The 23,438-nt window shown below is 38.6% G+C and overlaps 1 protein-coding gene across 4 annotated transcripts in view; it reads left to right on the top strand.

The window, feature by feature from the left end:
- Positions 1 to 23,438, top strand: part of SAMTOR (S-adenosylmethionine sensor upstream of mTORC1) — a 100,578-nt gene that overhangs the window by 24,934 nt on the left and 52,206 nt on the right. For all 4 annotated transcript variants that reach the window (XM_002751698.6, XM_054237450.2, XM_078342108.1 and 1 more), the window contains exon 3: positions 21,093 to 21,263. In XM_002751698.6, coding sequence (XP_002751744.3) covers positions 21,093 to 21,263 — 171 coding nt within the window. The remainder of the gene's footprint in view (positions 1 to 21,092; positions 21,264 to 23,438) is intronic.

Raw genomic sequence — 23,438 nt, 5'->3', positions numbered from 1 at the left:
GACTGTGCAGTGGTGGTTCCATAAGATTGTACTGTTACTATACATTTTCTATGTTTAGATACACAGATACTTAACCACTGTATTACAGTGGCCTACAGTATGCAATATGGTAACATGCTGTAGATGTGTAGTAGGCTATACCATCTAGATTTAAGTATACTGTGGTGATTTTACAAGGAAGTTACCTTATTGATACATTTCTTAGAACATGTCCCCATTGTTAAGCAACACATGACAATATTCTAACAGGCTGTTGGCATGTGTGTAGATAGATACATAGATGATTTTGATTTGTTAGTGTTTTACATGCTACCATTTTATTGAATTTTCTGTTCATATGAGTTTATGATTGATTCTCTTATCATAAACTTATATTGGGTTGTCTGGGTATATCCATTATGTCATCTATAAATACACAAAGTTTTATTTCTCTCCTATTTGACTAAATCTTTTTCTCTTGTCTATTAAATAGCTTTACTTTATTTATTTTGCAATAATATATATGGTGTATCCTCATTAAGTTGCTGGCGTTTTGGCTGGCATGTATATAGTATATACATATATATTATTAAGGAAGTGTTTACCAATTTATATTTTATTGAGTGTTTATATTAGGAACAGATATTGGATTTTGTTGAATTACCTTTCAGTATCTATAGAGAAGAATAAATGTGTTCTCTTCTTAGATTTATGAATATAGTGAATTATGTTATTGGATTTTCTTTTGCTGAACCGTACTTGCATTCCTGAAACACATCTCACTTGGTCATATTTAACTCTGTTTTCTAAAATTTAATTTTATATTTTTATTGATACTATGAGATATTGGTCTTTATTTTTATAGTCTTTATTAGATATAAGTGTCATTGTAATTTTGCTCCCTGAAAATGAATTTGGCAAAATGTTTTTGTTTCTGTGGTTTGGAGGAGTTTAAGTACTTTTGGGGTTGTCTCATGTATCAGTGGAATTTTACTTTACAGAGGTGACTGAGGGAAAACATGGAGAGATCATCAATGCCATTGAAATAATTATTTATTGCTTTTATTTCCTGAGAGAAGGAGACATACCACACATGCAGGACAGAGGAAGCACCAGATTTGGTCAGGAGTCAGAAGCAGGAGCTAAAGGAAACCTAGACCAGAGCTATAACTGACTTTATTATGGAAAAGACAAGGCAGGGTGGAGTAAACTGTTTAGGATTGGCTAGGTTGAATAATTTAAGTGGGCTTTAGGGACTAGGGTCTGTCCCTTGTTGTCTGGTATATAGTCTTGAGTTGATTTAGTAGTGGGTAATTATTGGTTTATGTATAAAAGTTAGATAGCAGTTGGCTTGAGTATGAGATATGTTTTCCTAAGTAGCTTTACTGTGTTAGGAATTAGCTGGTCCTGAGAGGGGCAGTCTCTCTCTGGATATATAAGCACACCCCTTCGACTCCTCTACCAAAATATCAAAATGTGAAAGATACAGAAAGTATAAAAAAAACATGATAAATACAGGGGTTATCTGGTTTTTGAAGGCTTGTACTGGTGCTTTTTCGTGAGATTAACTCGTAACTCTTTCATCACTGGATTTTCATTTTGTTTAAACTCTTTGTACTGAGTCAAATTTAAGCAACTTTTCTCTATATTTGGTATATTTTTCTGGAAAAAAAGTTACACAAGTTAAAGCATCTTTTTATATGTTTGTTGGTACTCCTTTCTTTTGTTTTGCTTTATTTTTCTAATCCTTTTGAGTTCAACGTTTATTTTATTTATTTTTATTCTTTTGTTTGTATTGATATAAACATTAAAGGCTCTGAATTTTCATCAGATTTCTATTTTAGTTGCATTCATTAGCTTCTGACTTGCAATGCTTTCATCATCATTATTATTATTATTTTAGATATTCTGTGATTTTATCAGTATTTGCCCTCTGACCCAAGTTATTTTTTTTTAATTGCTGGTGGAATGGGTTTCTTGTTTTTGGTTAATTCTAGTTTAATTGCATTGCAGTTGTATAATTTTGTCTGAATTATTTTTTCTTTATGGCTTTTACTACAGTTTTTTTCATGACTTAATACACATATATGGTAATATTTGTGACTATTCCATGTGTACTTAAGAAGCTATACTCTCTGAGTGCAAAGTTCATCTTCTAGCAATAAGGGTAAACTTCGTTATGTTTTTTAGAGCTTCTATAACCTTTCATTCACTTGATTGAAAGTGGAATGTTAAAGTTCCCTATTGTTGGCATTTGTCTATTTCTCCGTACATCTCATAGAATTTCTGCTTTATAAAGATGGCTATAGGATAAGTGGTAGATAACTATAATAGTTACCTATTCACTGGTAATTGAAGTGAATTGATGCCTTTAGCATTTTAAAGTACCCTTTTTTTAGTGAATTGATCCTTTTTATTCCCTACCTCTTCACCAGTATTTCCTAATATCTCATAGATGAAGTTCATCTTCTAGTAAATTCTTTAAAAATAACTTGGAATTAGCATATTCTCTGAGTTTGACCATCTTACAAACTGTTTTGGTATAATTTTGTTACAAGATACATAGTTTGGATGGATATAAAATCCTTCACTCACACTTTCTTTCCTTCAGCTTCTGAAAAACTAGTACTCTACTTATTTTATGTCTTGTTCCCATTCTCCTCTGGGTCTTTTTTCTCCCTTGCTCTCTGCTGAACCTTTTGAGAGTCAGTTACAGAAATGAGATTTTTATTCCTGAATACTTCAACGTGTATCATGTAAGAACATTCTATTACGTAATCATAATACAACTGTCACACTCTAGCAATTTAGCATGAATATAATGCTAACTAATGTAATTCATTATCAAATTTCCCCAGTTTTCACAATAATGTCCTTTATACCCGAATTTTTTTTTCAATCCAGTATCTCATCAAAGATAACTCATTGCACTTAATCATTAAGTCTTTTTGATCTTTAATCTAGAAAAATTCTTCACCATTTTTTTCTTTTCTTTTTTGCTTTTTATGATGAGGCATTTTTTCCCCCAAGATAGAGTTTCACTCATGTTGCCCAAGCTGGAGTGCAATGGTGCTATCTTGGCTCACTGCAACCTCTGCCTCCTGGGTTCAAGGAATTCTCCTGCCTCAGCCTCCTGAGTAGCTGGGATTACAGGCACCCACCACCATGCCCAACTGATTTTTATGTTTTAGTAGAGATGAGGGTTCACCATATTGGTCAGGCTAGTCTCCAACTCCTGACCTTAGGTTATCTGCCTACCTCAGCCTCCCAAAGTGGTGAGATTACAGGCATGAGCCACTGCGCCCGGCTGATACAGCCATTTTTTTAAAGTCAACATTTTATAGCTTGCCTCTCAATTTGGGTATGTATAGTTTTTTGCATGTGTGATTAGGTATAAGTGTATCATTAGCAAGGGTTTTACGTGAGTGATGTTTTTACCCTCTCAGTGTAATACTTCAGGAGATACATGATGTATTTACCCCAAGGTTGGTTGTTTTATCTCTTTTAAGTAGACTTTTTTAGAGCAGTGGGTTTACAACACAGTTGACCAGAAACCCATGATAAAATTGACCAAAAAGTACAGAAAGTTCCCATTTACAACCCACTCCCTCCCAAACATGCATAGTCTCCCCTACTGTCAGTATCTAGCCCCAGAGTGTTAACAGTTGTTGAACTTAACAACTGTAAACTATGGACTTTGGGTGATAATGATGTATATTAATATGGGTGATACTTTGGGTGATAACGACGTATTAATATATATACATCGTTATCACCCAAAGTATATAGTTTACCATAGGGTTCATTTTTGGTGCTGTACATTCTATGGTTTTTGAAAAATGTATAATGATATGTATCCTCCATTATAGTATCATACAGAACAGTTTAACTGCCCTAAAAGTTCTTTGAGCTGACCTGTTCACCCCCCTGCAACCACCAACTTTTTACTGACTTTCATAGTTTGCCTTTTCTGGAATGTCTTATAGTTGGTTGGAATCATAAAGTTTATAGCTTTTTCTGATTTGCTTTTTTAGCTTTAATTAGCTTTTAAGGTTCTTGTGCATCTGTTTATGGCTTGATAGTTCATTTCTTTATAATGCTGAATAATATACGGTTGTCTAGCTGTATCGCAGTTTATCCATCCAGCTATGGAAGGACATCTTGGTTGCTTCCAAGTTTTGATAATTATGTATAAATCTGTAAAAAGTGTAACATTTTTCAATCTCATCAGCACTTAATAAGCATTCCTGTTGCTTCCAATCTGCATATCTTCTTTGATGAGATGTCTGTTCAGGTCTTTTGCCTATTTTTAAAATTTATTTGCTTTCTTACAGAGTTTGAAGAGTTCTTTCTATATTTTAGATAACAGTTCTTTTTCATATATGTCAGTGGTCCCCAACCTTTTTGGCACGAGGGACTGGTTTTGTGGAAGACAACTTTTCCATCAACTAGGGTTGGGGCAGGTGGTTTTGGGATGATTCAAGCATTTTACATTTATTGTGCACTTGATTTCTATTATTAGTACATTGTAATATATATTTTCCAGATCTTGAAAGCATACGTTATTCTTTTTCACTACTTTTTTCTTTTTCTCCTGATTCTATATTTTGAAATAGCCTGTCTTTGAGCTCACTAATTCTTTCTTCTGTTTGATGAATTCTGTTTAGATAGTAATACATATTTAGTTCATTAATTGAATATTTCAGCTCCAAGATTTCTGTTGGATTCTTTAAATTATTTTAATTTCTTTGTTAAATTTCCCAAGAGATTTATGAATTCCTTCTCTATTTTTTTGAAATTCATTGAGATTTCTCAAAAAGCTATTTGGAATTCCCTGAGAAGTCATATCTCTGTACTACTCTAGGATTGGTCATTGGTGCCTCATTCAGTCTGTTTAGTGAGGTCATATTTTCCTGACTGTTCTTGATGCTTGTGTATGTTTTTCAGTGTCTGGGCATAGAAGAGTTAGATATTTATTCCAGTCTTTGTAGTCTGGCCTTGTTAGTATCCATCCTTTATCAGAGGGCATTCTAAGCATTCAGAGTTACAGTATTACCTAAACCTGTAATCACTGTATCCATTTCAGCACTAGAAGGCACTCTAAGCCCTGGTACACTGCAACTTCTGCAGATTCCTAAATACCCAGTCCTAATGGACTTGAGGAAGATAAGGAAGAAATTCCTGGGTTCTTTGGCAAAGTCACTCTTCTTCCCCCAAGTGGAGTGAGTCTCTCCTCATGCTGAGCTGGCCAGAGTTGGGGAAGGGGTAACCAAGACACTTTTGTGGCCACCACAGCTGGCCTATTGCTGGGTCATATTTGAACTGCCATTGATGTTTACTGAAGGCCCAAGGCCACTTTAGTCAGCAGGCGGTGAATCCTGCAGGGACTTTGGTCTGTGCCCCCAGGGCAGAGGATTCCCTTCTGTCCCAGGGTAGATCTGTAAGTGACAGCCTGGAATCAGGGGCTTTAGGATTCTACCTGGTACTTTGTTTTACTGTGGCTGGGCTGGTGCCTGGTTGCAAGGCAAAGTCTCCTGTACTTTTCCTCTCCTTCTGCAAAGTGGAAGAAGTCTCTATATTGCACTGCCTAGAATTGGGGGAGGGGTGATGCACACACTCCCATGGCCACCACAGCTGGTGTCACAGTTGATCAGCCTCTGATCATACCTATGGCATAACAAGGAATAAAAATTGATTTTATGCCTTGAAAGTAGTCTTATTTAGGTTGAATGTGCTTGGTGTTCTTTGATCATATCCCTGCATATTTCAGAGGCCCACAGCCTCTGAAACCAGCACAGCACTGGGGCTCACCCAAGGATTACAGTTGCTATGGTCTGGCTGCCACTGAAATTTCTTGGGACCCCAAGGCCATTTTATTCGGCCAATAGTGAAGCAGACTAGGATTCAGATTTCTCCCACCAGGGCAGCAGACATCTGTCTGGTTCAAGGATGGTCTAAATGCCCCCTGTGGGCACCAGTAGAATTCTGTCCAGTGCTGTGTTCCACTGTGACAGAGCAACATGGAGTTTCAGTGCAAAGTCCCACAGTTATTTCACTGTCCCTCCCTAAATTAGCACAAAGATTATCTCTCTGGGCTTTGCTGCCTCGACTTGAGAGAGGGATGGTATAGACAGTTCACGACTGTCCTTACTGTCTTCAGTGCATCCTTTCTCGCTAGGCTAAAACCAGTTACTTTGATCTCTTAAATGATTTAGTTCTTACGAAGGTGCTTTTTTGCATGGTTACTCAGTTTGATATTCTTGCAGGTCTAGGGGGTGATTGCTGGAAAATTCTGTTTGGCTATCCTTTCATATATTTCTCTCTCTTATGCAGTCCTTTTCTGACTCTGTACTTTGGGTGGCCTCCAAAGCCAACTCACACTCAGATTTTTATTTTTTCAATAACAGGTAAAATGAAGTGTTATTTTTTATTCCTTGTTATGCCATAGGTATGAAAGGTAAGTGTTTTTATTTGCTCTCTAATGATCTGTATGTTTTTTTGAGGGTATATGGGAGATTGGAATTTAGATGGTTTTCATTATTCTATGAAAACCTGGAATTTTAGCCCTTGAAGTATTTTACTATCAAATATCTTAGTAGCTGTTAGGTTATACCACATAAAATTGCAATTTTTATGTCTCAGGAACTTTTGAATATCACCAGTTTTATATGGTTCTACCTGATAGAAAGATAAGCAAGCTTTTTAATATTAATTTCAAGTTGATAAAATCTACATTTTTATCTAAAATGTAAAAGATTAAGTCCAAATTTTATCTAACATGTAAAAGACTACATTTTATCTGAAATCTACATTTTTATCTAAAATGTAAAAGATTGTTAAGTCCAAATTTTATCTAACATGTAAAAAACTACATTTTATCTGAAATCTACATTTTTATCTAAAATCTAAACATGTATATTTTATCAACTTTATTGAAGTGTAATTTATATACAATAAAAGCATACATCCAGTGTACAGTTTAGCGGGTATTTACTATTGTTTACACTTATGTAACCACCACCACTATCAAGATATAGAACATTTTTCTCTGGAAACCTCCCTCGTACCCCTTTGCACTCATCCGACATCCTACCCCAGGCAACCTCTAAACTGATCTCTGTCATTAGATTCAATTTGCAAAGACCGCATTTTAAAATTCACCTATGGATATTGCCTGTTGAAGCTTGCATACCTCTCTGGTGTCACATGGCTCTCATTCCTCTCTATATGTGCACTAGGCTCAGGGCTTTTTTATTTGTGAATAGGTCTGCTCATCCTCTGCCTAGTACTTTAAACTTCATGTGCCTTGAATGGAGGTACATCTCTGAAGACTCATATTGCTTTTCTCTTTCATGTCTTTCCTTTCGGCATAGAAAGTTTCCACTCAACTTTGTTACTTCCCTGATTTATTCCTACTTACCTTTCTAAAATTAGTTTATATTGCTGATTTTAGATTGGGTTGGGTACTTTATAGAAATAACTATCTTTGTTTATCATGTTTTTTATTCTTATATATAGTAATTATTTGAGTCCTTTACTGAGGTAACAGTAGCTTCTCGAGGATAACAGCTATGCCTTCTGGAATTTGTTTTGCCATCATTATGTACGTCCCCACATGATGTGTACTTAATAAATGTTTAATTCATGCTGAATAAGTTTCAACTTATGCATATAGAGTTAAAACTAAATCTACATAGTATAAGTTAAAGAAGTCTTACATAATAGGAACTAAAAAATTTGAAGTTGAACTAATGGGATCCTGTAAGTGTGAAGGAGAAATGCTCATAGTTACCTTAGACCATAGTTGTGCTTCCTGAAACCAGTTTTGCATGAATTCTTTGCTCTTCAGTTCTCTTGCTATATATTTTTGGAACTTCACCAGGCAGTGTCTGTGGAGAAAGATAATATAGCTTTGTGTAAAGTGTAAGCTATATATAGTAAATTAGGTGCTTCATTTTAAAACTTCAAAAAGGAAAAAATTTGTCAGATTTCATTCTCCTTTACTTTAAATAGCTTTAGTAAGTATTACAGCTAATTGCTTGTATGTATCTCCTGTCAAGTCGTTTTTTCCTTCAAGTTTACTGGTGTTAATAAATGTTTGAATTGATTCTGTGGTGCATTTTTATTTTGTTATATATATATGCACATATGGTGTTCTGTATTCACTATTATATGACATATATCATAAATACTGAGAAAATTGTGTAGATGTATTTGCTTGTCATCAGTTTTTTATTCTGGTTGGCAACCTGATATTGGCTTAATTATATGGACTTAAAATGGTATGTTTTGAAGAATCTTCATTCCAATTGTGTAAGAATTGGGACAAATAGATATAGTCTCCTAATGGACAGGAATAATTTCCAAGTGCTATGAAAAGCAGTATTATGTTCAAACTTTTGTTTCCTTTGAACTTATGCCTTTATGATATACCATTTTACCTGAACTAGATTCGTATACTCTCTTCTCAGAGCAAATAAGAAAAATGATCTCTTAATATATGTACAACCTAGCTTTGTTATCATAAACCAAGAGGGACCTGAAGAATAACTGTTGGGTTATCTGTCTACTACTAGCAAAGCCAGTTTGAAATGAGCTGTGACTACTATTCCTTCTGGATGTTATCACTACATAGTGGACTTATCTAACCTTTGCTGGAGAAAGTTTTAGTCAAGAATGAAGCTCAGTAAAGTATATACAAGCACATCTGTAATCCTGAAAAATGTGTTTTTTTATTTACTAAACAAAATTTGTAATTATTTCTCATTGTATAGTAATTTTTTTTAATACTATACTTTAATTCCTGGGGTCATGTGCAGAACGTGCAGGTTTGTTACACAGGCACATGTGCCATGGTGGTTTGCTGCATCCATCACCCCGTCATCTACATTAGGTATTTCTCCTAATGCTGTCCGTCTCCTAGTCCTCTACCCCTGACAGACCCCAGTGATTGATGTTCCCCTCCCTGTATTCATGTGTTCTCATTATTCAGCTCCCATTTAAGAGTAAGAACATTTGGTGTTGGGTTTTCTATTCTTGTGTTAGTTTGCTGAGGATGATGGTTTCCAGCTTCATCCATGTCCCTGCAAAGGACAAGAACTCATTCTTTTTTATGGCTGCATAGTATTCCATAGTGATATGTGCTACATTTTCTTTATCCAGTCTATCATTGATGGGCATTTTGGTTGGTTCCAAGTCTTCACTATTGTAAACAGTGCTGCAGTAAACATGTGTGCATGTGTCTTTTTAATAGAATGCTTTGTACTCCTTTGGGTATATACTCAGTAATGAGTTTGCTGGGTCAAATGGTATTTCTAGTTCTAGATCCTTGAGGAATTGCCACACTATTTTCCACAATGATTGAACTAATTTACACTCCCACCAACAGTGTAAATGCGTTCCTATTTCTCCACATCCTCTCCAGCATCTGTTGTCGCCTTACTTTTTAATGATCGCCATTCTAACTGGTGTGAGATGGCATATCACTGTGGTTTTGATTTGCATTTCTCTAACGATCAGTGATGATGAGCTTTTTTTCATGTGTTTGTTGGCTGCATAAATGTCTCCTTTTGAGAAGTGTCTTTTTATATCCTTTGCCACTTTTTGATGGGGTTGTTTGGTTTTCTGTTGTAAATTTGTTTACATTCTTTGTAGATTCTGGATATTAGCCCTTTGTCAGATGGGTAGATTGCAAAGATTTTCTCCCATTCTGTCGGCAGCCTGTTCCCTCTGATGATAGTTTCTTTGGCTGTGCAGAAACTCTTTAGTTTAATTAGATCCCATTTGTCTGTTTTGGCTTTTGTTGCCATTGCTTTTGTTATTTTAGTCATGAAGTCTTTGCCCATGCCTATATCCAGAATGGTATTGCCTAGGTTATCTTCTAGGGTTTTTATGGTTTTAGGTCTTGCATTTAAGTCTTTAATCCATCTTGAGTTAATATTTGAATAAGGTGTAAGGAAGGGGTCCAGTTTCAGCTTTCTGCATATGGCTAGCCAGTTTTCCCAACATCATTTCTTTTTTTTTTTTTTTTAATTTTTTATTGGATTTTAGGTTTTGGGGTACATGAGCAGAGCATGCAAGACAGTTGCGTAGGTACGCACATGGCAGTGTGCTATGCTTTGCTTCTCCCCTTCACCCACATTTGGCATTTCTCCCCAGGCTATCCCTCCCCACCTGGCCCTCCCCTTTTCCCCCCAATAGACCCCAGGGTTTAGTACTCCCCTCTATGTGTCCATGTGTTCTCATTTTTCATCACCCGCCTATGAGTGAGAATATGCGGTGTTTCATTTTCTGTTCTTGTGTCAGTTTGCTGAGGATGATGTTCTCCAGATTCATCCATGTCCCTACAAACAACACAAACTCATCATTTCTGATTGCTGCATATTAATCCATGGTGTATATGTGCCACATTTTCCCAATCCAGTCTATCATCAATGGGCATTTGGGTTGATTCCAGGTCTTTGCTATTGTAAACAGTGCTGCAATGAACATTCGAGTACATGTGTCCTTATAGTAGAATGATTTATAGTCTTTTGGATATATACCCAGTAATGGGATTGCTGGGTAAAATGGAATTTCTATTTCTAAGGCCTTGAGGAATCGCCACACTGTCTTCCACAATGGTTGAACTAATTTACACTCCCACCAACAGTGTAAAAGTGTTCCTTTTTCTCCACATCCTCTCCAGCATCTGTTGTCACCAGATTTTTTTAATGATCGCCATTCTAACTGGCGTGAGATGGTATCTCAATGTGGTTTTGATTTGCATCTCTCTGATGACCACTGACGATGAGCATTTTTTCATATGATTGTTGGCCTTATATATGTCTTCTTTCGTAAAGTGTCTGTTCATATCCTTTGCCCACTTTTGAATGGGCTTGTTTGTCTTTTTCTTGTAAATCTGTTTTAATTCTTTGTAAATTCTGGATATCAGCCCTTTGTCAGATGGGTAAACTGCAAAAATTTTTTCCCATTCTGTTGGTTGCCGATCCACTCTAGTGACTGTTTCTTTTGCCGTGCAGAAGCTGTGGAGTTTGATTAGGTCCCATTTGTCTATTTTGGCTTTTGTTGCCAATACTTTTGGTGTTTTGTTCATAAAGTTCTTGCCTACTCCTATGTCCTGGATAGTTTTGCCTAGATTTCCTTCTAGGGTTTTTATGGTGCCAGGTCTTATGTTTAAGTCTTTAATCCATCTGGAGTTAATTTTAGTGTAAGGTGTCAGGAAGGGGTCCAGTTTCTGCTTTCTGCACATGGCTAGCCAGTTTTCCCAACACCATTTGTTAAACAGGGAATCCTTTCCCCATTGCTTGTTTTTCTCAGGTTTATCAAAGATTGTATAGTTTAGATATGTTGTGTTGCTCTGGTGCCTCTGTTTTGTTCCATTGGTCTATATCTCTGTTTTGGTACCAGTACCATGCTGTTTTGATTACTGTAGCCTTGTAGTATAGTTTGAAATCCGGTAGTGTGATGTCCCCTACTGTGTTCTTTTTGCTTAGAATTGACTTGGCTATGCGGGCTCTCTTTTGGTTCCATATGAAGTTCATGATGGTTTTTTCCAGTTCTGTGAAGAAAGTCAATGGTAGCTTGATGGGGATAGCGTTGACTCTGTAAATTACTTTGGGCAGTATAGCCATTTTCATGATATTAATTCTTCCTAACCATGAACATGGAATGTTTCTCCATCTGTTTGTGTCCTCTCTGATTTCGTTGAGCAGTGATTTGTAGTTCTTCTTGAAGAGGTCCCTTACGTTCCTTGTGAGTTGCATTCCAAGGTATTTTATTCTTTTTGTAGCAATTGTGAATGGCAGTTTGTTCTTGATTTGGCTTTCTTTAAGTCTGTTATTGGTGTAGACGAATGCTTGTGATTTTTGCACATTGATTTTATATCCTGAGACTTTGCTGAAGTTGCTTATCAGTTTCAGGAGTTTTTGGGCTGAGGCAATGGGGTCTTCTAGGTATACTATCATGTCGTCTGCGAATAGAGACAATTTGGCTTCCACCTTTCCTATTTGAATACCCTTTATTTCTTTTTCTTCCCTGATTGCTCTGGCTAGAACTTCCAGTACTGTATTGAATATGAGTGGTGAAAGGGCATCCTTGTCTAGTGCCGGATTTCAAAGGGAATGCTTCCAGTTTTTGCCCATTCAGTATGATATTGGCTGTTGGTTTGTCATAAATAGCTTTTATTACTTTGAGATATGTTCCATCGATACCGAGTTTCTTGAGGGTTTTTAGCATAAAGGGCTGTTGAATTTTGTCAAATGCCTTCTCTGCGTCAATTGAGATAATCATGTGGTTTTTGTTTTTGGTTCTGTTTATGTGGTGAATTATGTTGATAGACTTGCATATGTTGAACCAGCCTTGCATCCCCGGGATGAATCCTACTTGATCATGTTGAATAAGCTTTTTGATTTGCTGTTGCAAGCGGCTTGCCAATATTTTATTGAAGATTTTTGCATCTATGTTCATCATGGATATTGGCCTGAAGTTTTCTTTTCTTGTTGGGTCTCTGCCGGGTTTTGGTATCAGAATGATATTGGTCTCGTAAAATGATTTGGGAAGGATTCCCTCTTTTTGGATTGTTTGAAATAGTTTTAGAAGGAATGGTACCAGCTCCTCCTTGTGTGTCTGGTAGAATTCGGCTGTGAACCCGTCTGGACCTGGGCTTTTTTTCTGTGGTAGGCTCTTAATTGCTGCCTCGACTTCTGACCTTGTTACTGGTCTATTCATAGTTTCAGCTTCCTCCTGGTTTAGGCTTGGGAGGACACAGGAGTCCAGGAATTTATCTATTTCTTCCAGGTTTACTAGTTCATGCGCACTGAGTTGTTTGTAATATTCTCAGATGATGGTTTGAATTTCTGTGGAATCTGTGTTGATTTCCCCTTTATCATTTTTTATTGCATCTATTTGGTTGTTCTCTCTTTTATTTTTAATCATTCTGGCTAGTGGTTTGTCTATTTTGTTGATCTTTTCAAAAAACCAGCTCTTGGATATATTGATTTTTTGAAGGTTTTTCTGTGTCCCAATCTCCTTCAGTTCAGCTCTGATCTTAGTTATTTCTTGTCTTCTGCTGGGTTTTGAGTTTTTTTGATCTTGCTCCTCTAGCTCTTTCAATTTTGACGATAGGGTGTCAATTTTGGATCTCTCCATTCTCCTCATATGGGCACTTATTGCTATATACTTTCCTCTAGAGACTGCTTTAACTGTGTCCCGGAGGTTCTGGCTTGTTGGGTCTTCGTTCTCATTGGTTTCGAAGAACTTCTTTATTTCTGCCTTCATTTCTTTGTTTACCCAGTCAACATTCAAGAGCCAGTTGTTCAGTTTCCATGAAGCTGTGTGGTTCTGGGTCGGTTTCTGTATTCTGAGTTCTAACTTGATTGCACTATGGTCTGAGAGGCTGTTTGTTATGATTTCAGTTGTTTTGCATTTCCTGGGCAGTGCTTTACTTCCAATTTTGTGGTTAATTTTAGAGTAGGTGTAATGTGGTGCTGAGAAGAATGTATATTCTGTGGATTTGGGGTGGAGAGTTCTGTAAATGTCTATCAGGTTTGCTCGCTCCAGGTCTGAGTTCAAGCCCTGGTTATCCTTGTTGATTTTCTGTCTGGTTGATCTGTCTAATATTGACAGTGGAGTGTTAAAGTCTCCCACTATTATTGTGTGGGAGTCTAAGTCTCTTTGTAAGTCATTAAGAACTTGCCTTATGTATCTGGGTGCTCCTGCGTTGGGTCCATATATGTTCAGGATCTTTAGCTCTTCTTGTTGTATCGATCCTTTTACCATTATGTAATGTCCTTCTTTGTCTCTTTTGATCTTAGTTGCTTTAAAGTCTATTTTATCAGAGATGAGAATTGCAACTCCTGCTTTTTTTTGCTCTCCATTTGCTTGGTAAATCTTCCTCCATCCCTTTATTTTGAGCCTTTTTGTATCCTTGCATGTGAGATGGGTTTCCTGGATACAGCACACTGATGGGTTTTGGATTTTTATCCAATTTGCCAGTCTGTGTCTTTTGATTGGTGCATTTAGTCCATTTACATTTAGGTTAATATTGTTATGAGTGAATTTGATACTGCCATTTTGATGCTAAGTGGCTGTTTTGCCTGTTAGTTGTTGTAGATTCTTCATTATGTTGATGCTCTTTAGCATTTAGTGTGATTTTCGAATGGCTGATACTGGTTGATCCTTTCTATGTGTAGTGCCTCTTTTAGGAGCTCTTGTAAAGCAGGCCTGGTGGTGACAAAATCTCTGAGTACTTGCTTGTTCGCAAAGGATTTTATTTTTCCTTCACTTCCGAAGCTCAGTTTGGCTGGATATGAAATTCTGGGTTGAAAGTTCTTTTCTTTAAGAATGTTGAATATTGGCCCCCACTCTCTTCTGGCTTGTAGTGTTTCTGCCGAGAGATCTGCTGTGAGTCTGATGGGCTTCCCTTTGTGGGTGACCCGACCTTTCTCTCTGGCTGCCCTTCGTATTTTCTTCTTTATTTCAACCTTGTTGAATCTGACGATTATGTGCCTTGGGGTTGCTCTTCTTGCAGAATATCTTTGTGGTGTTCTCTGTATTTCCTGCATTTGAGTGTTGGCCTGTCTTGCTAGGTGGGGGAAGTTTTCCTGGATGATGTCCTGAAGAGTATTTTCCAGCTTGGATTCATTCTCTTCGTCCCCTTCTGGTACACCTATCAAACGTAGGTTAGGTCTTTTCACATAGTCCCACATTTCTTGCAGACTTTGTTCATTCCTTTTTGCGCTTTTTTCTCTAATCTTGGTTTCTCGTTTTATTTCATTGAGTTGGTCTTCGACTTCAGATATTCTTTCTTCTGCTTGGTCAATTTGGTTATTGAAACTTGTGCATGCTTCGTGAAGTTCTCATATTGTGTTTTTCAGCTCCTTTAATTCATTCATATTCCTCTGTAAGTTATCCATTGTTGTTATCATTTCCTGATATCTTTTTTCAAGTTTCTTAGTTTCTTTGCATTGATTTAATACATGTTCTTTTAGCTCACAAAAGTTTCTCATTATTCACCTTCTGAAGTCTAATTCTGTCATTTCATCACAGTCATTCTCCGTCCAGCTTTGTTCCCTTGCTGGTAAGGAGTTTTGGTCCTTTCTAGGAGGCGAGGTGTTCTGGTTTCGGGTGTTTTCCTCCTTTTTGCGCTGGTTTCTTCCCATCCTTGTGGATTTATCCGCTTGTCGTCTGCGTAGTTGCTGAGTTTTTGATTGGGTCTCTGAGTGGACACCCAGAATGTTGATGATGAAGTATTTCTGTTGCTTGGTTTTCCTTCTACCAGTCTAGCCCCTTCGCTGTACGACTGCTGAGGTCCGCTTCAGTCCCTGCTTGTCTGGGGTGCACCTCTAGCAGCTGTGGCACAGCGAGGGATGCTACCAGTTTTTTTTTCTGCTATCTTTGTCCCAGGATGATGCCTGCCAAATGTCAGTCTTTTGGATATAGAGGGGTCAGGGAGCTGCTTGAGGATACAGTCTGTACTTTATAGGAGCTCAATTGCTGAGCTGTGAGCTCTGTTGTTCATTCAGGGCTGTTAGGCTGCTATGTTTGATTCTGCTGCAACAGAGCTCATTAAAAAACCCCTTTTTTTTCTCAAATGCTCTGTGTTGAGGGGTTTGGGCTTTATTTTTGGATGTCCGTTGAGGTCCTGCCCAGCTAGGAGGCAGACTAGTTACTGTTTGCCTGCCGAGGCTCCGCCCTGCTGTTGTGTGGTTCGCCCTGTTGTGCAGGCTCTGCTGTTCTGCTGTGTTCTCCGCCACGCCCTGCGGCAGAGTCTCTTTGTTGTAGCGGGTTGCCTTGGCAACGGCAGGCTACGTCAGCAGTGGTCGTGTATCTCAGTAGGGACGGGTTGCCTCGGCAATGGCACGCTGCGTCAGCAGTGGGCGTGTATCTCAGTAGGGACGGGTTGCCTTGGCAACGGCTGGCTGCATCAGCAATGGGCGTGTATCTCAGTTGGGGTGGGTTGCCTCGGTAATGGTGGACGCCCCTCCCCCACAGAGCGTCTCCGGCCGTCTGCACAGGGATTGTTTGAAATCACGGTTTTGTTCGTCCCATTGGGCCACCCCAAACACTCTGTCCCTGCAATCCCCTGGGCTGGCCCACTGTCCAAGTCTAGCTCAGTTTCAAGTCCAGCCCTCTCACGTTTCCGGTTGCCGGTTCAACAGGGCACCCGGACAAGCGCGCCCTGTGGGGAGCGCTGGGTAGGGCCGGCCGCCGCCACCCCAGCTGCCGGCTTCGCCACGCAGAGGTTCTGCCTGGCATCCTGCGTCTCCTCTTCACTTGGGAATTTCCCCCTTCCGTGGGCAACAAAGATCAGTCTGGAAATGCAGCTCCGACTCACCTCTCCGCGGACTCAACGAGAGCTCCAATCCTGGGTTGTTCTCACAGCGCCATCTTCCACATTGAAATCACATCATTTCTTAAATAGGGAATCCTTTCCCCATTGCTTGTTTTTGTCAGATTTGTCAAAGACCAAATGGTTGTAGATGTGCGGCATTATTTCTGAGGCCTCTGTTCTGTTCTGTTCTCTTTCATTGGTCTTTATATCTGTTTTGGTGCCAATACTATGGTGTTTTGATTACTGTAAGTCTTGTAGTATACTTTGAGGTCAGATACCGTGATGCCTCCAGCTTTGTTCTTTTTGATGTGCTGCTGGATTCAGTTTGCCAGTATTTTATTGAAGATTTTTGAATTGATGTTCATCAGGATATTGACCTGAAATTTTCTTTTTTAGCTGTGTCTCTGCCAGGCTTTACTATCGGGATATATTGGCCTTATAAAATGAGTTAAGGAGGATTCCTTCTTTTTCTATTGTTTGGAATACTTTGAGAAGGAATGGTATCAGCTCTTCTTTGTACCTCTGGTAGAATTCAGCTGTGAAACCATCTAGTCCTGGACTTTTTTTGGTTGGTAGGCTATTAATTGCAGCCTCAATTTCAGAACTTGTTATTGGTCTATTTGGGGATTCGACTTTTTCCTGCTCTAGTCTTGGGAGGGTGTAAGTGTCTAGGAATATATCCAGTTCTTCTGGGTTTTCTGGTTTATTTATGTACAGGTGTTTATAGTGTTCTCTGACGGTAGTTTGTATTTCTGTGGGATCGGTGGTGATATCCCCTTTATCATTTTTTATTGCATCTATTTGATTCTTTTTTATTAGTCTGGCTAGCAGTCTATCTATTTTGGCGATCTTTTCAAAAAACCAGTTCCTGGAGTCACTGATTTTTTTTTTTAATAGGTTGTTTTTTTTTTGTCTCTATCTCCTTCAGTTCTGCTCTAATATTGTTGTTTCTTGTCTTCTCCTAGCTTTTGAATTTGTTTGATCTTGCTTCTCTAGTTTTTTCAATTGTGACATTAGAGTGTCAATTTTAGATCTTTCCTGCTTTCTCTTGTGGGCATGTAATACTGTAAATTTCCCGCTACATACTGCTTTAAATGTGTCCCAGAGATTCTGGTACCTTGTGTCTTCGTTCTCATTGGTTTCAAAGAACATCTTTATTTCTGCCTTCACTTCATTATTTATCCAGTAGTCATTTAGGAGCAGATGTTCAGTTTCCATATAGCTCTACAGTTTTGAGTGACTTTCTTAATTCTGAGTTCCAATTTGATTGCACTGTGGTCTGGGAGACTGTTTGTTATGATTTACGTTCTTGTGCATTTTGCTGAGACTGTTTTACTTCCAATTATGTGGTCAATTTTAGAATAAGTACCATGTGGTGCTGAAAAGATTGTATTTTCTGTTGATTTGGAGTGGCGAGTTCTGTAGAGGTGTCTGTTAGGTCCACTTGGTCCAGAGCTGAGTTCAAGTCTTGGATATCCTTGTTAATTTTTTTGTCTTGTTGCTTTTTCTATTGACAGTGGGGTGTTAAAGTCTCCCATTATTATTGTATGGGAGTCTAAGTCTCTTCATAGGTCTCTAAGAACTTGCTTTATGAATCTGGGTACTCCTGTATTGGGTGCATATATATTTAGGATAGTTTGCTCTTGTTGCATTGATCCCTTTACCATTATGTAATGCCCTTCTTTATCTCTTTTGATGTTTGTTGGTTTAAAGTCTGTTTTATCAGAGACTAAGATTGCAACCCCTGCTTTATTTTGCTTTCCATTTTCTTGGTAAATCTTCCTCCATCCCTTTATTTTGAGCCCATGTGTGTCTTCGCACGTGAGATGGGTCTCCTGAATATAGCACACTGATGGGTCTTGACTCTGTCCAATTTGCCAGTCTGTGTTTCAATAGGGGCTTTGAGTCCATTTACATTTAAGGTTGATATTGTTATGTGTGAATTTGATCCTGCCATTATGATGCTATCTGGTTATTTTGCCCATTAGTTGATGCAGTTGCTTCATGGCATCAGTGGTCTTTCCAATTTGGTATGGTTTTGCAGTGGCTTGTATCAGTTGTTCTTTTCCATATTTAATGCTTCCTATGGGAGCTCTTGTAAGGCAGGCCTGGTGGTCACAAAATCTCTCAGCATTTGCTTGTCCATAAAGGATTTTCTTTCTCCTTCATTTATTAAGTTTAGTTTGGCTGGATATGAAATTCTGGGCTGAATATTCTTTTTTTTTAAGAACGTTGCATATTGTCCCCACTCTTTTCTGGCTTGTAGGGTTTCTGCCAAGAGATCCACTGTTAGTCTCATGGGCTTCCCTTTGTAGTTAACCCAACCTTTCTCTCTTGCTTTCCTTAGCATTTTTTCCTTCATTTCAGCCTTGATGAATCTGATATGTCTTGGGGTTGCTCTTCTCGAGGAATATCTCTCTGGTGTTCTCTGTATTTCCTGAATTTGAATGTTGGCATACCTTGCTAGGTTGGGGAAGTTCTCCTGGATAATATCCTGAAGAGTGTTTTCCAACTTGGTTCTTTCTCCCTGTTGCTTTCAGGTATACTGATCAAACTTAGATTTGGTCTTTTCACATAATCCCATGTTTTTTGAAGGCCTTGTTCATTTATTTTCACTCGTTTTTCTCTAATCTTGTCTTCTCAATTTATTTCATTGAGTTGATCTTCAATCTCTGATATCCTTTATTCTGCTTGATCAATTTAGCTATTGAAACTTGTATATTCTTCATGAAGTTCTTATGCTGTGTTTTTCAGCTCCATCAGGTTGTTTATGTTCTTCTCTAAACTGGTTATCCTAGTTAGCAATTCATCTAACCTTTTTTCAAGGTTCTTAGCTTCTTGCATTGGGTTAGAACATGCTCCTTTAGCTCAGAGGAGTTTGTTATTACCCGCCTTTTGAATCCTGCTTCTGTCAATTTGTCAAACTCATTCTCTGTCCATTTTTGTTCCCTTGCTGGCAAGGAGTTTTGATCACTTGGAGGAGTAGAGGCATTCTGCTTTTTGGAATTTTCAGTCTTTTTGCACTGATTTCTCCCCATCTTCATGGATTTATCTATCTTTAGTCTCTGAATGGATATCCTTTTTGTTGATGTTGAAACTATTTCATTCTGTTGTTAATTTTCCTTCCAGCAGTTAGGCCCCTCTGCTTCAGGTCTGCTGGAGTTTGCTGGATGTCCACTCCATAACCTGGTTGCCTGGGTATCGTGGGCAGAGGCCGCAGAACAGCAAATATTGCTGCCTGTTTCTTCCTCTAGTAGCTTCATCCCAGATGGTTACCCGCCAGATGCCAGCCAGAGGTCTCCTGTATGAGGTGTCTGTTGGCCCATACTGAGAGGTGCTTTCCAATCAGGATACATGGGTGTCAGGGATCCACTTGAGAAGGCAGTCTGTCTCTTATCAGAGCTCAAGCAGTGTGCTGGGAGATCTGCTGCTCTCTTCAGAGCTGCCAGGCAGGGACGTTTAAGTCTGCTGAAGCTGTGCCCACAACTGCCCCTTTTCCCAGGTGATCTGTCCCAGGAAGGTGGGGACTTTATTTGTAAGTCCCTGATGGGCTTCTGCCTTTTTTCAGAGATGTTCTGCCCAGCAAGGCGGGTATCTAGTGGCTCAGTCTGCCTGCAGCAGCCTTGCTGAGCTGTTAGGCTCTGCCCAGTTCGAACTTCTCATGGGTTTGTTTTCATGGTGAAGTTAAAACCACCTACTCTAACCTCAGCAATGGCAGACACCCCTCCCCCAAATAAGCTCACATGTCCCAGGTAGAGCTCAGACTGCTGTGCTGGCTGTGAGAATTTCAAGCCAGTGGATCTTAGCTTGCTGGCCTCTGGGGGAGTGGGTCCCACCAAGTCAGAATACTTGGCTCCCTGGCTTCAGCCCCTTTCCAGGGCAGTGGACGTTTCTGTCTCTCTGGCATTCCAGGCACCACTGGGGTATGGAAAAACAAATGCTGCGGCTAGCTCAATGTCTGCTTAAGCAGCCACCCGATTTTGTGCAGGACCCTGGTGGTGGTGTAGGGACTACAGGGAATCTCCTGGTCTGCGAGTTACAAAGACCATGGGAAAAGCACAGTATCTGGACTGGAGTGCAAAGTGCAGACCCTAATGGCTACCCTTGGCTAGGAGAGGGAGTTCCCTGACCTCTTGCGCTTCCTGGGTTAGGTGATACCCCACACTGTGTCACCTCAGTTGAACCAGGTACCTCAGTTGGAAATGCAGAAATCACCTGCCTTTTGTGTTGATCTTGCTGGGAGCTGCACAACAGAGCTGTTTCTATTTGGCCATCTTGTCAGCAGTCTGTGTAGGATTTTTTTTTTTTCTTTTTTTTGAGATGGAGTTTCGCTGTTGTTACCCAGACTGGAGTGCAATGGCACGATCTCGGCTCACCGCAACCTCCACCTCCTGGGTTCAAGTGATTCTCCTGCCTTAGCCTCCCTAGTAGCTGGGACTACAGTCATGCACCACCATGCCCAACTAATTTATTGTATTTTTAGTAGAGATGGGGTTTCACCTTGTTGACCAGGATGGTCTCGATCTCTTGACCTCGTGATCCACCCGCCTCAGCCTCCCAAAGTGCTGGGATTACAGGCTTGAGCCACCGTGCCTGGCCGGATTTTTTTTTTTTTTAATTTGAGAGAGCTACAAAGTGCTCAAACTTACCTCAGTTTGACATTTTCAAAATAGAAATCTTTAATTTGAAAGTTTCCCAACTTGATTCATAAAAATCAATTACTTCTATCTTATTTTATAGTCATACACAGTATGTTAAAATACTTTATTTTTACTTGTAGCGTATGCAGAGAATATTTCCAAAATGGTGGGAAGAGAAAAGCACTTGAGAAAGATGAAAAAAGAGCTGTACTTGCCACTAAGACCACTCCAGCCTTAAATATGCATGAGTCTTCTAAACTTGAAGGTCATTTAACCAACCTCAGCTTTACAAACCCTGAATTTATAACTGAGTAAGTATACTTTTTCTACTTTGGTTATCCTAGATAGCTGTATTAATGTAAAATAATGCAGTAGTTCATTATAAGCAGTGAGCAGTTTACTTGCTCCTCTAGTAGTAGTAACATGATAGGCTGAGAAATGCAGATATGTAATATTATTAGATTAAAAACTAGCATAAAATTGTAAGAGCTATTTGGAAAACTAGTAGTTCTGTAGCATGTGTTTTAACTGAAAATGAAAAAGAATAGTTCATTAAATGTGATTATTATATAATTACACATTTTTACATAATTATATAATATAGCATATATGTTATGGTTATGTCATATGTGTATATATAACATGTAAAATAATTGCTATATAGTATAATTATAATGTTTGATGTAATATATAATTATTATATAACAATATGTAATTCTTATATAATTATCAAAAGAAAGAAAATAGCAAAATCCAATTAAACTGTTTAAAGTGGCTATCCACTAAGAATTTACAAATAAGGAAAAATAATTCATAATTAATATGAATTTTTTAACCATATTCAGAAATTAATAATTTCTAATATGAGCAAATTAATATGAATTATTATATTTATAGAGCCAATTGCTATTATTTTATTGTCGATAAGAAAATCTCCCTGCTAGTAAGATTATATGCACAGACACAAATTTTATTTTATAAGTCCCTGAGTATTATATTGCAATTAATTATTAGTACAGGCATCCCTCATTTATTGTGCTTCACTTTATTGTACATGGCAGATACTACATTTTTTATAAATTGAAGGTTTGTGGCAACCCTGAGTCAAGCAAGTCTTATTGGCACCATTTTCCCAATAGCATGTACTCATTTTGTGGCTCTGTGATGTGGTTTGGCTGTGTCCCCACCCCGATCTCATCTTGGGTTATAACTCAAATTATTCCCATGTGGTGTGAGAGGGACCTAATGGGAAATAATTGAATCATAGGGGCAGTTTTCCCTATACTGTTCTCATGGTAGTAAGTGTCACGCGAGCTGATGGTTTTATAAAGGCTTTATAAAACCAAGCCTTTTGCTTGGCTCTCATTCTCTCTTGCCTACCACCATGTAAGACATGCCTTCGCTTTCCACCATGATTGTGAGGCCTCCCCAGCAACATGGAGTTGCGAGTCCATTAAACCTCTTTTTCTTTATAAATTACCCACACTCAGGGATGCCTTTATCAACAGCCATAAAAATGCACTAACACACTCTGTCACATTTTAGTAGTTCTCACAATATCTCAAACTTATTCATTATTATGATGTCTGTTACGGTGATCTGTGATGAGTGATATTTGATGTTACTATTAAGATTGTTTAGGAACACCATATAAGACAATGAACTTATTCAATAAATGTTATATGTGTTCTAACTGCTCCACAGATCCACTGTTCCCCAGTCTCTCGCCCCACTCACCCTTTTCCTCCTCCCCTCTCCTCCCTCCTCTCTCCTCCTCCCCTCTCTTTCCCTCCTCTCTCTCCTCCTCCCCTCTCTCCCACTCCCCAATCCTCCCTCCCTCTTTCCCCTCACCCCTCCAGCCTCTCTATTCCATAAAATACTAGGGAAATTTGGCCAGTTAATAAACCTCAGTGGCCTTTAAGTATATCAGTAAAAAGAATCGCATGTCTCTGACTCTAAACCAAAAGCTACACATGATTAAACTTAGTGAGGAAGGCATGTCAAAAGCTGCTATAGGCTGAAAGCTAGGCCTCTTCTGCCAAAGAGTTAATGAAATTGTGAATTCAAAGGAAAGGTTATTTTTAAATATAAGAAGTACTATTCCAGTGAACACAGAAATGAGAAGAAAGTAAAACAGCTTTATTGTTGATATGCAGAAAGTTCAAGTGGTCTGGATACAAGATCAAACCAACCACAGCATTCCCTTAAACCAATACCTTATCCAGAGCAAGGGCCTAACTCTCTTCAATTCTTTGAAGACTGAGAGAGGTAAGGAAGCTTCAGAAGAAAGTTTGAAGCTAGCAGAGGTTGGTTCATGAGGTCTATGAAAGAAGCCATCTCCATGACCTAAAGTGTAAGTGAAGCAGTAAGTGATGATTTAGAAGCTGCAGCAAGTTATCCAGAAGATCTACCAAAGACCACTCTTGAAGGTGGCTACAGTAAACAACTGATTTTTAATGTAGATTTTAAAAGCATTCTATTGGGAG

Source organism: Callithrix jacchus, chromosome 11 (genome assembly GCF_049354715.1).
Source record: "Callithrix jacchus isolate 240 chromosome 11, calJac240_pri, whole genome shotgun sequence".
Lineage (NCBI taxonomy): Eukaryota > Metazoa > Chordata > Mammalia > Primates > Cebidae > Callithrix > Callithrix jacchus.
The sequence above is the reverse complement of the archived record's forward strand: the minus strand, read 5'-3'. Positions and strand labels throughout refer to the sequence as shown.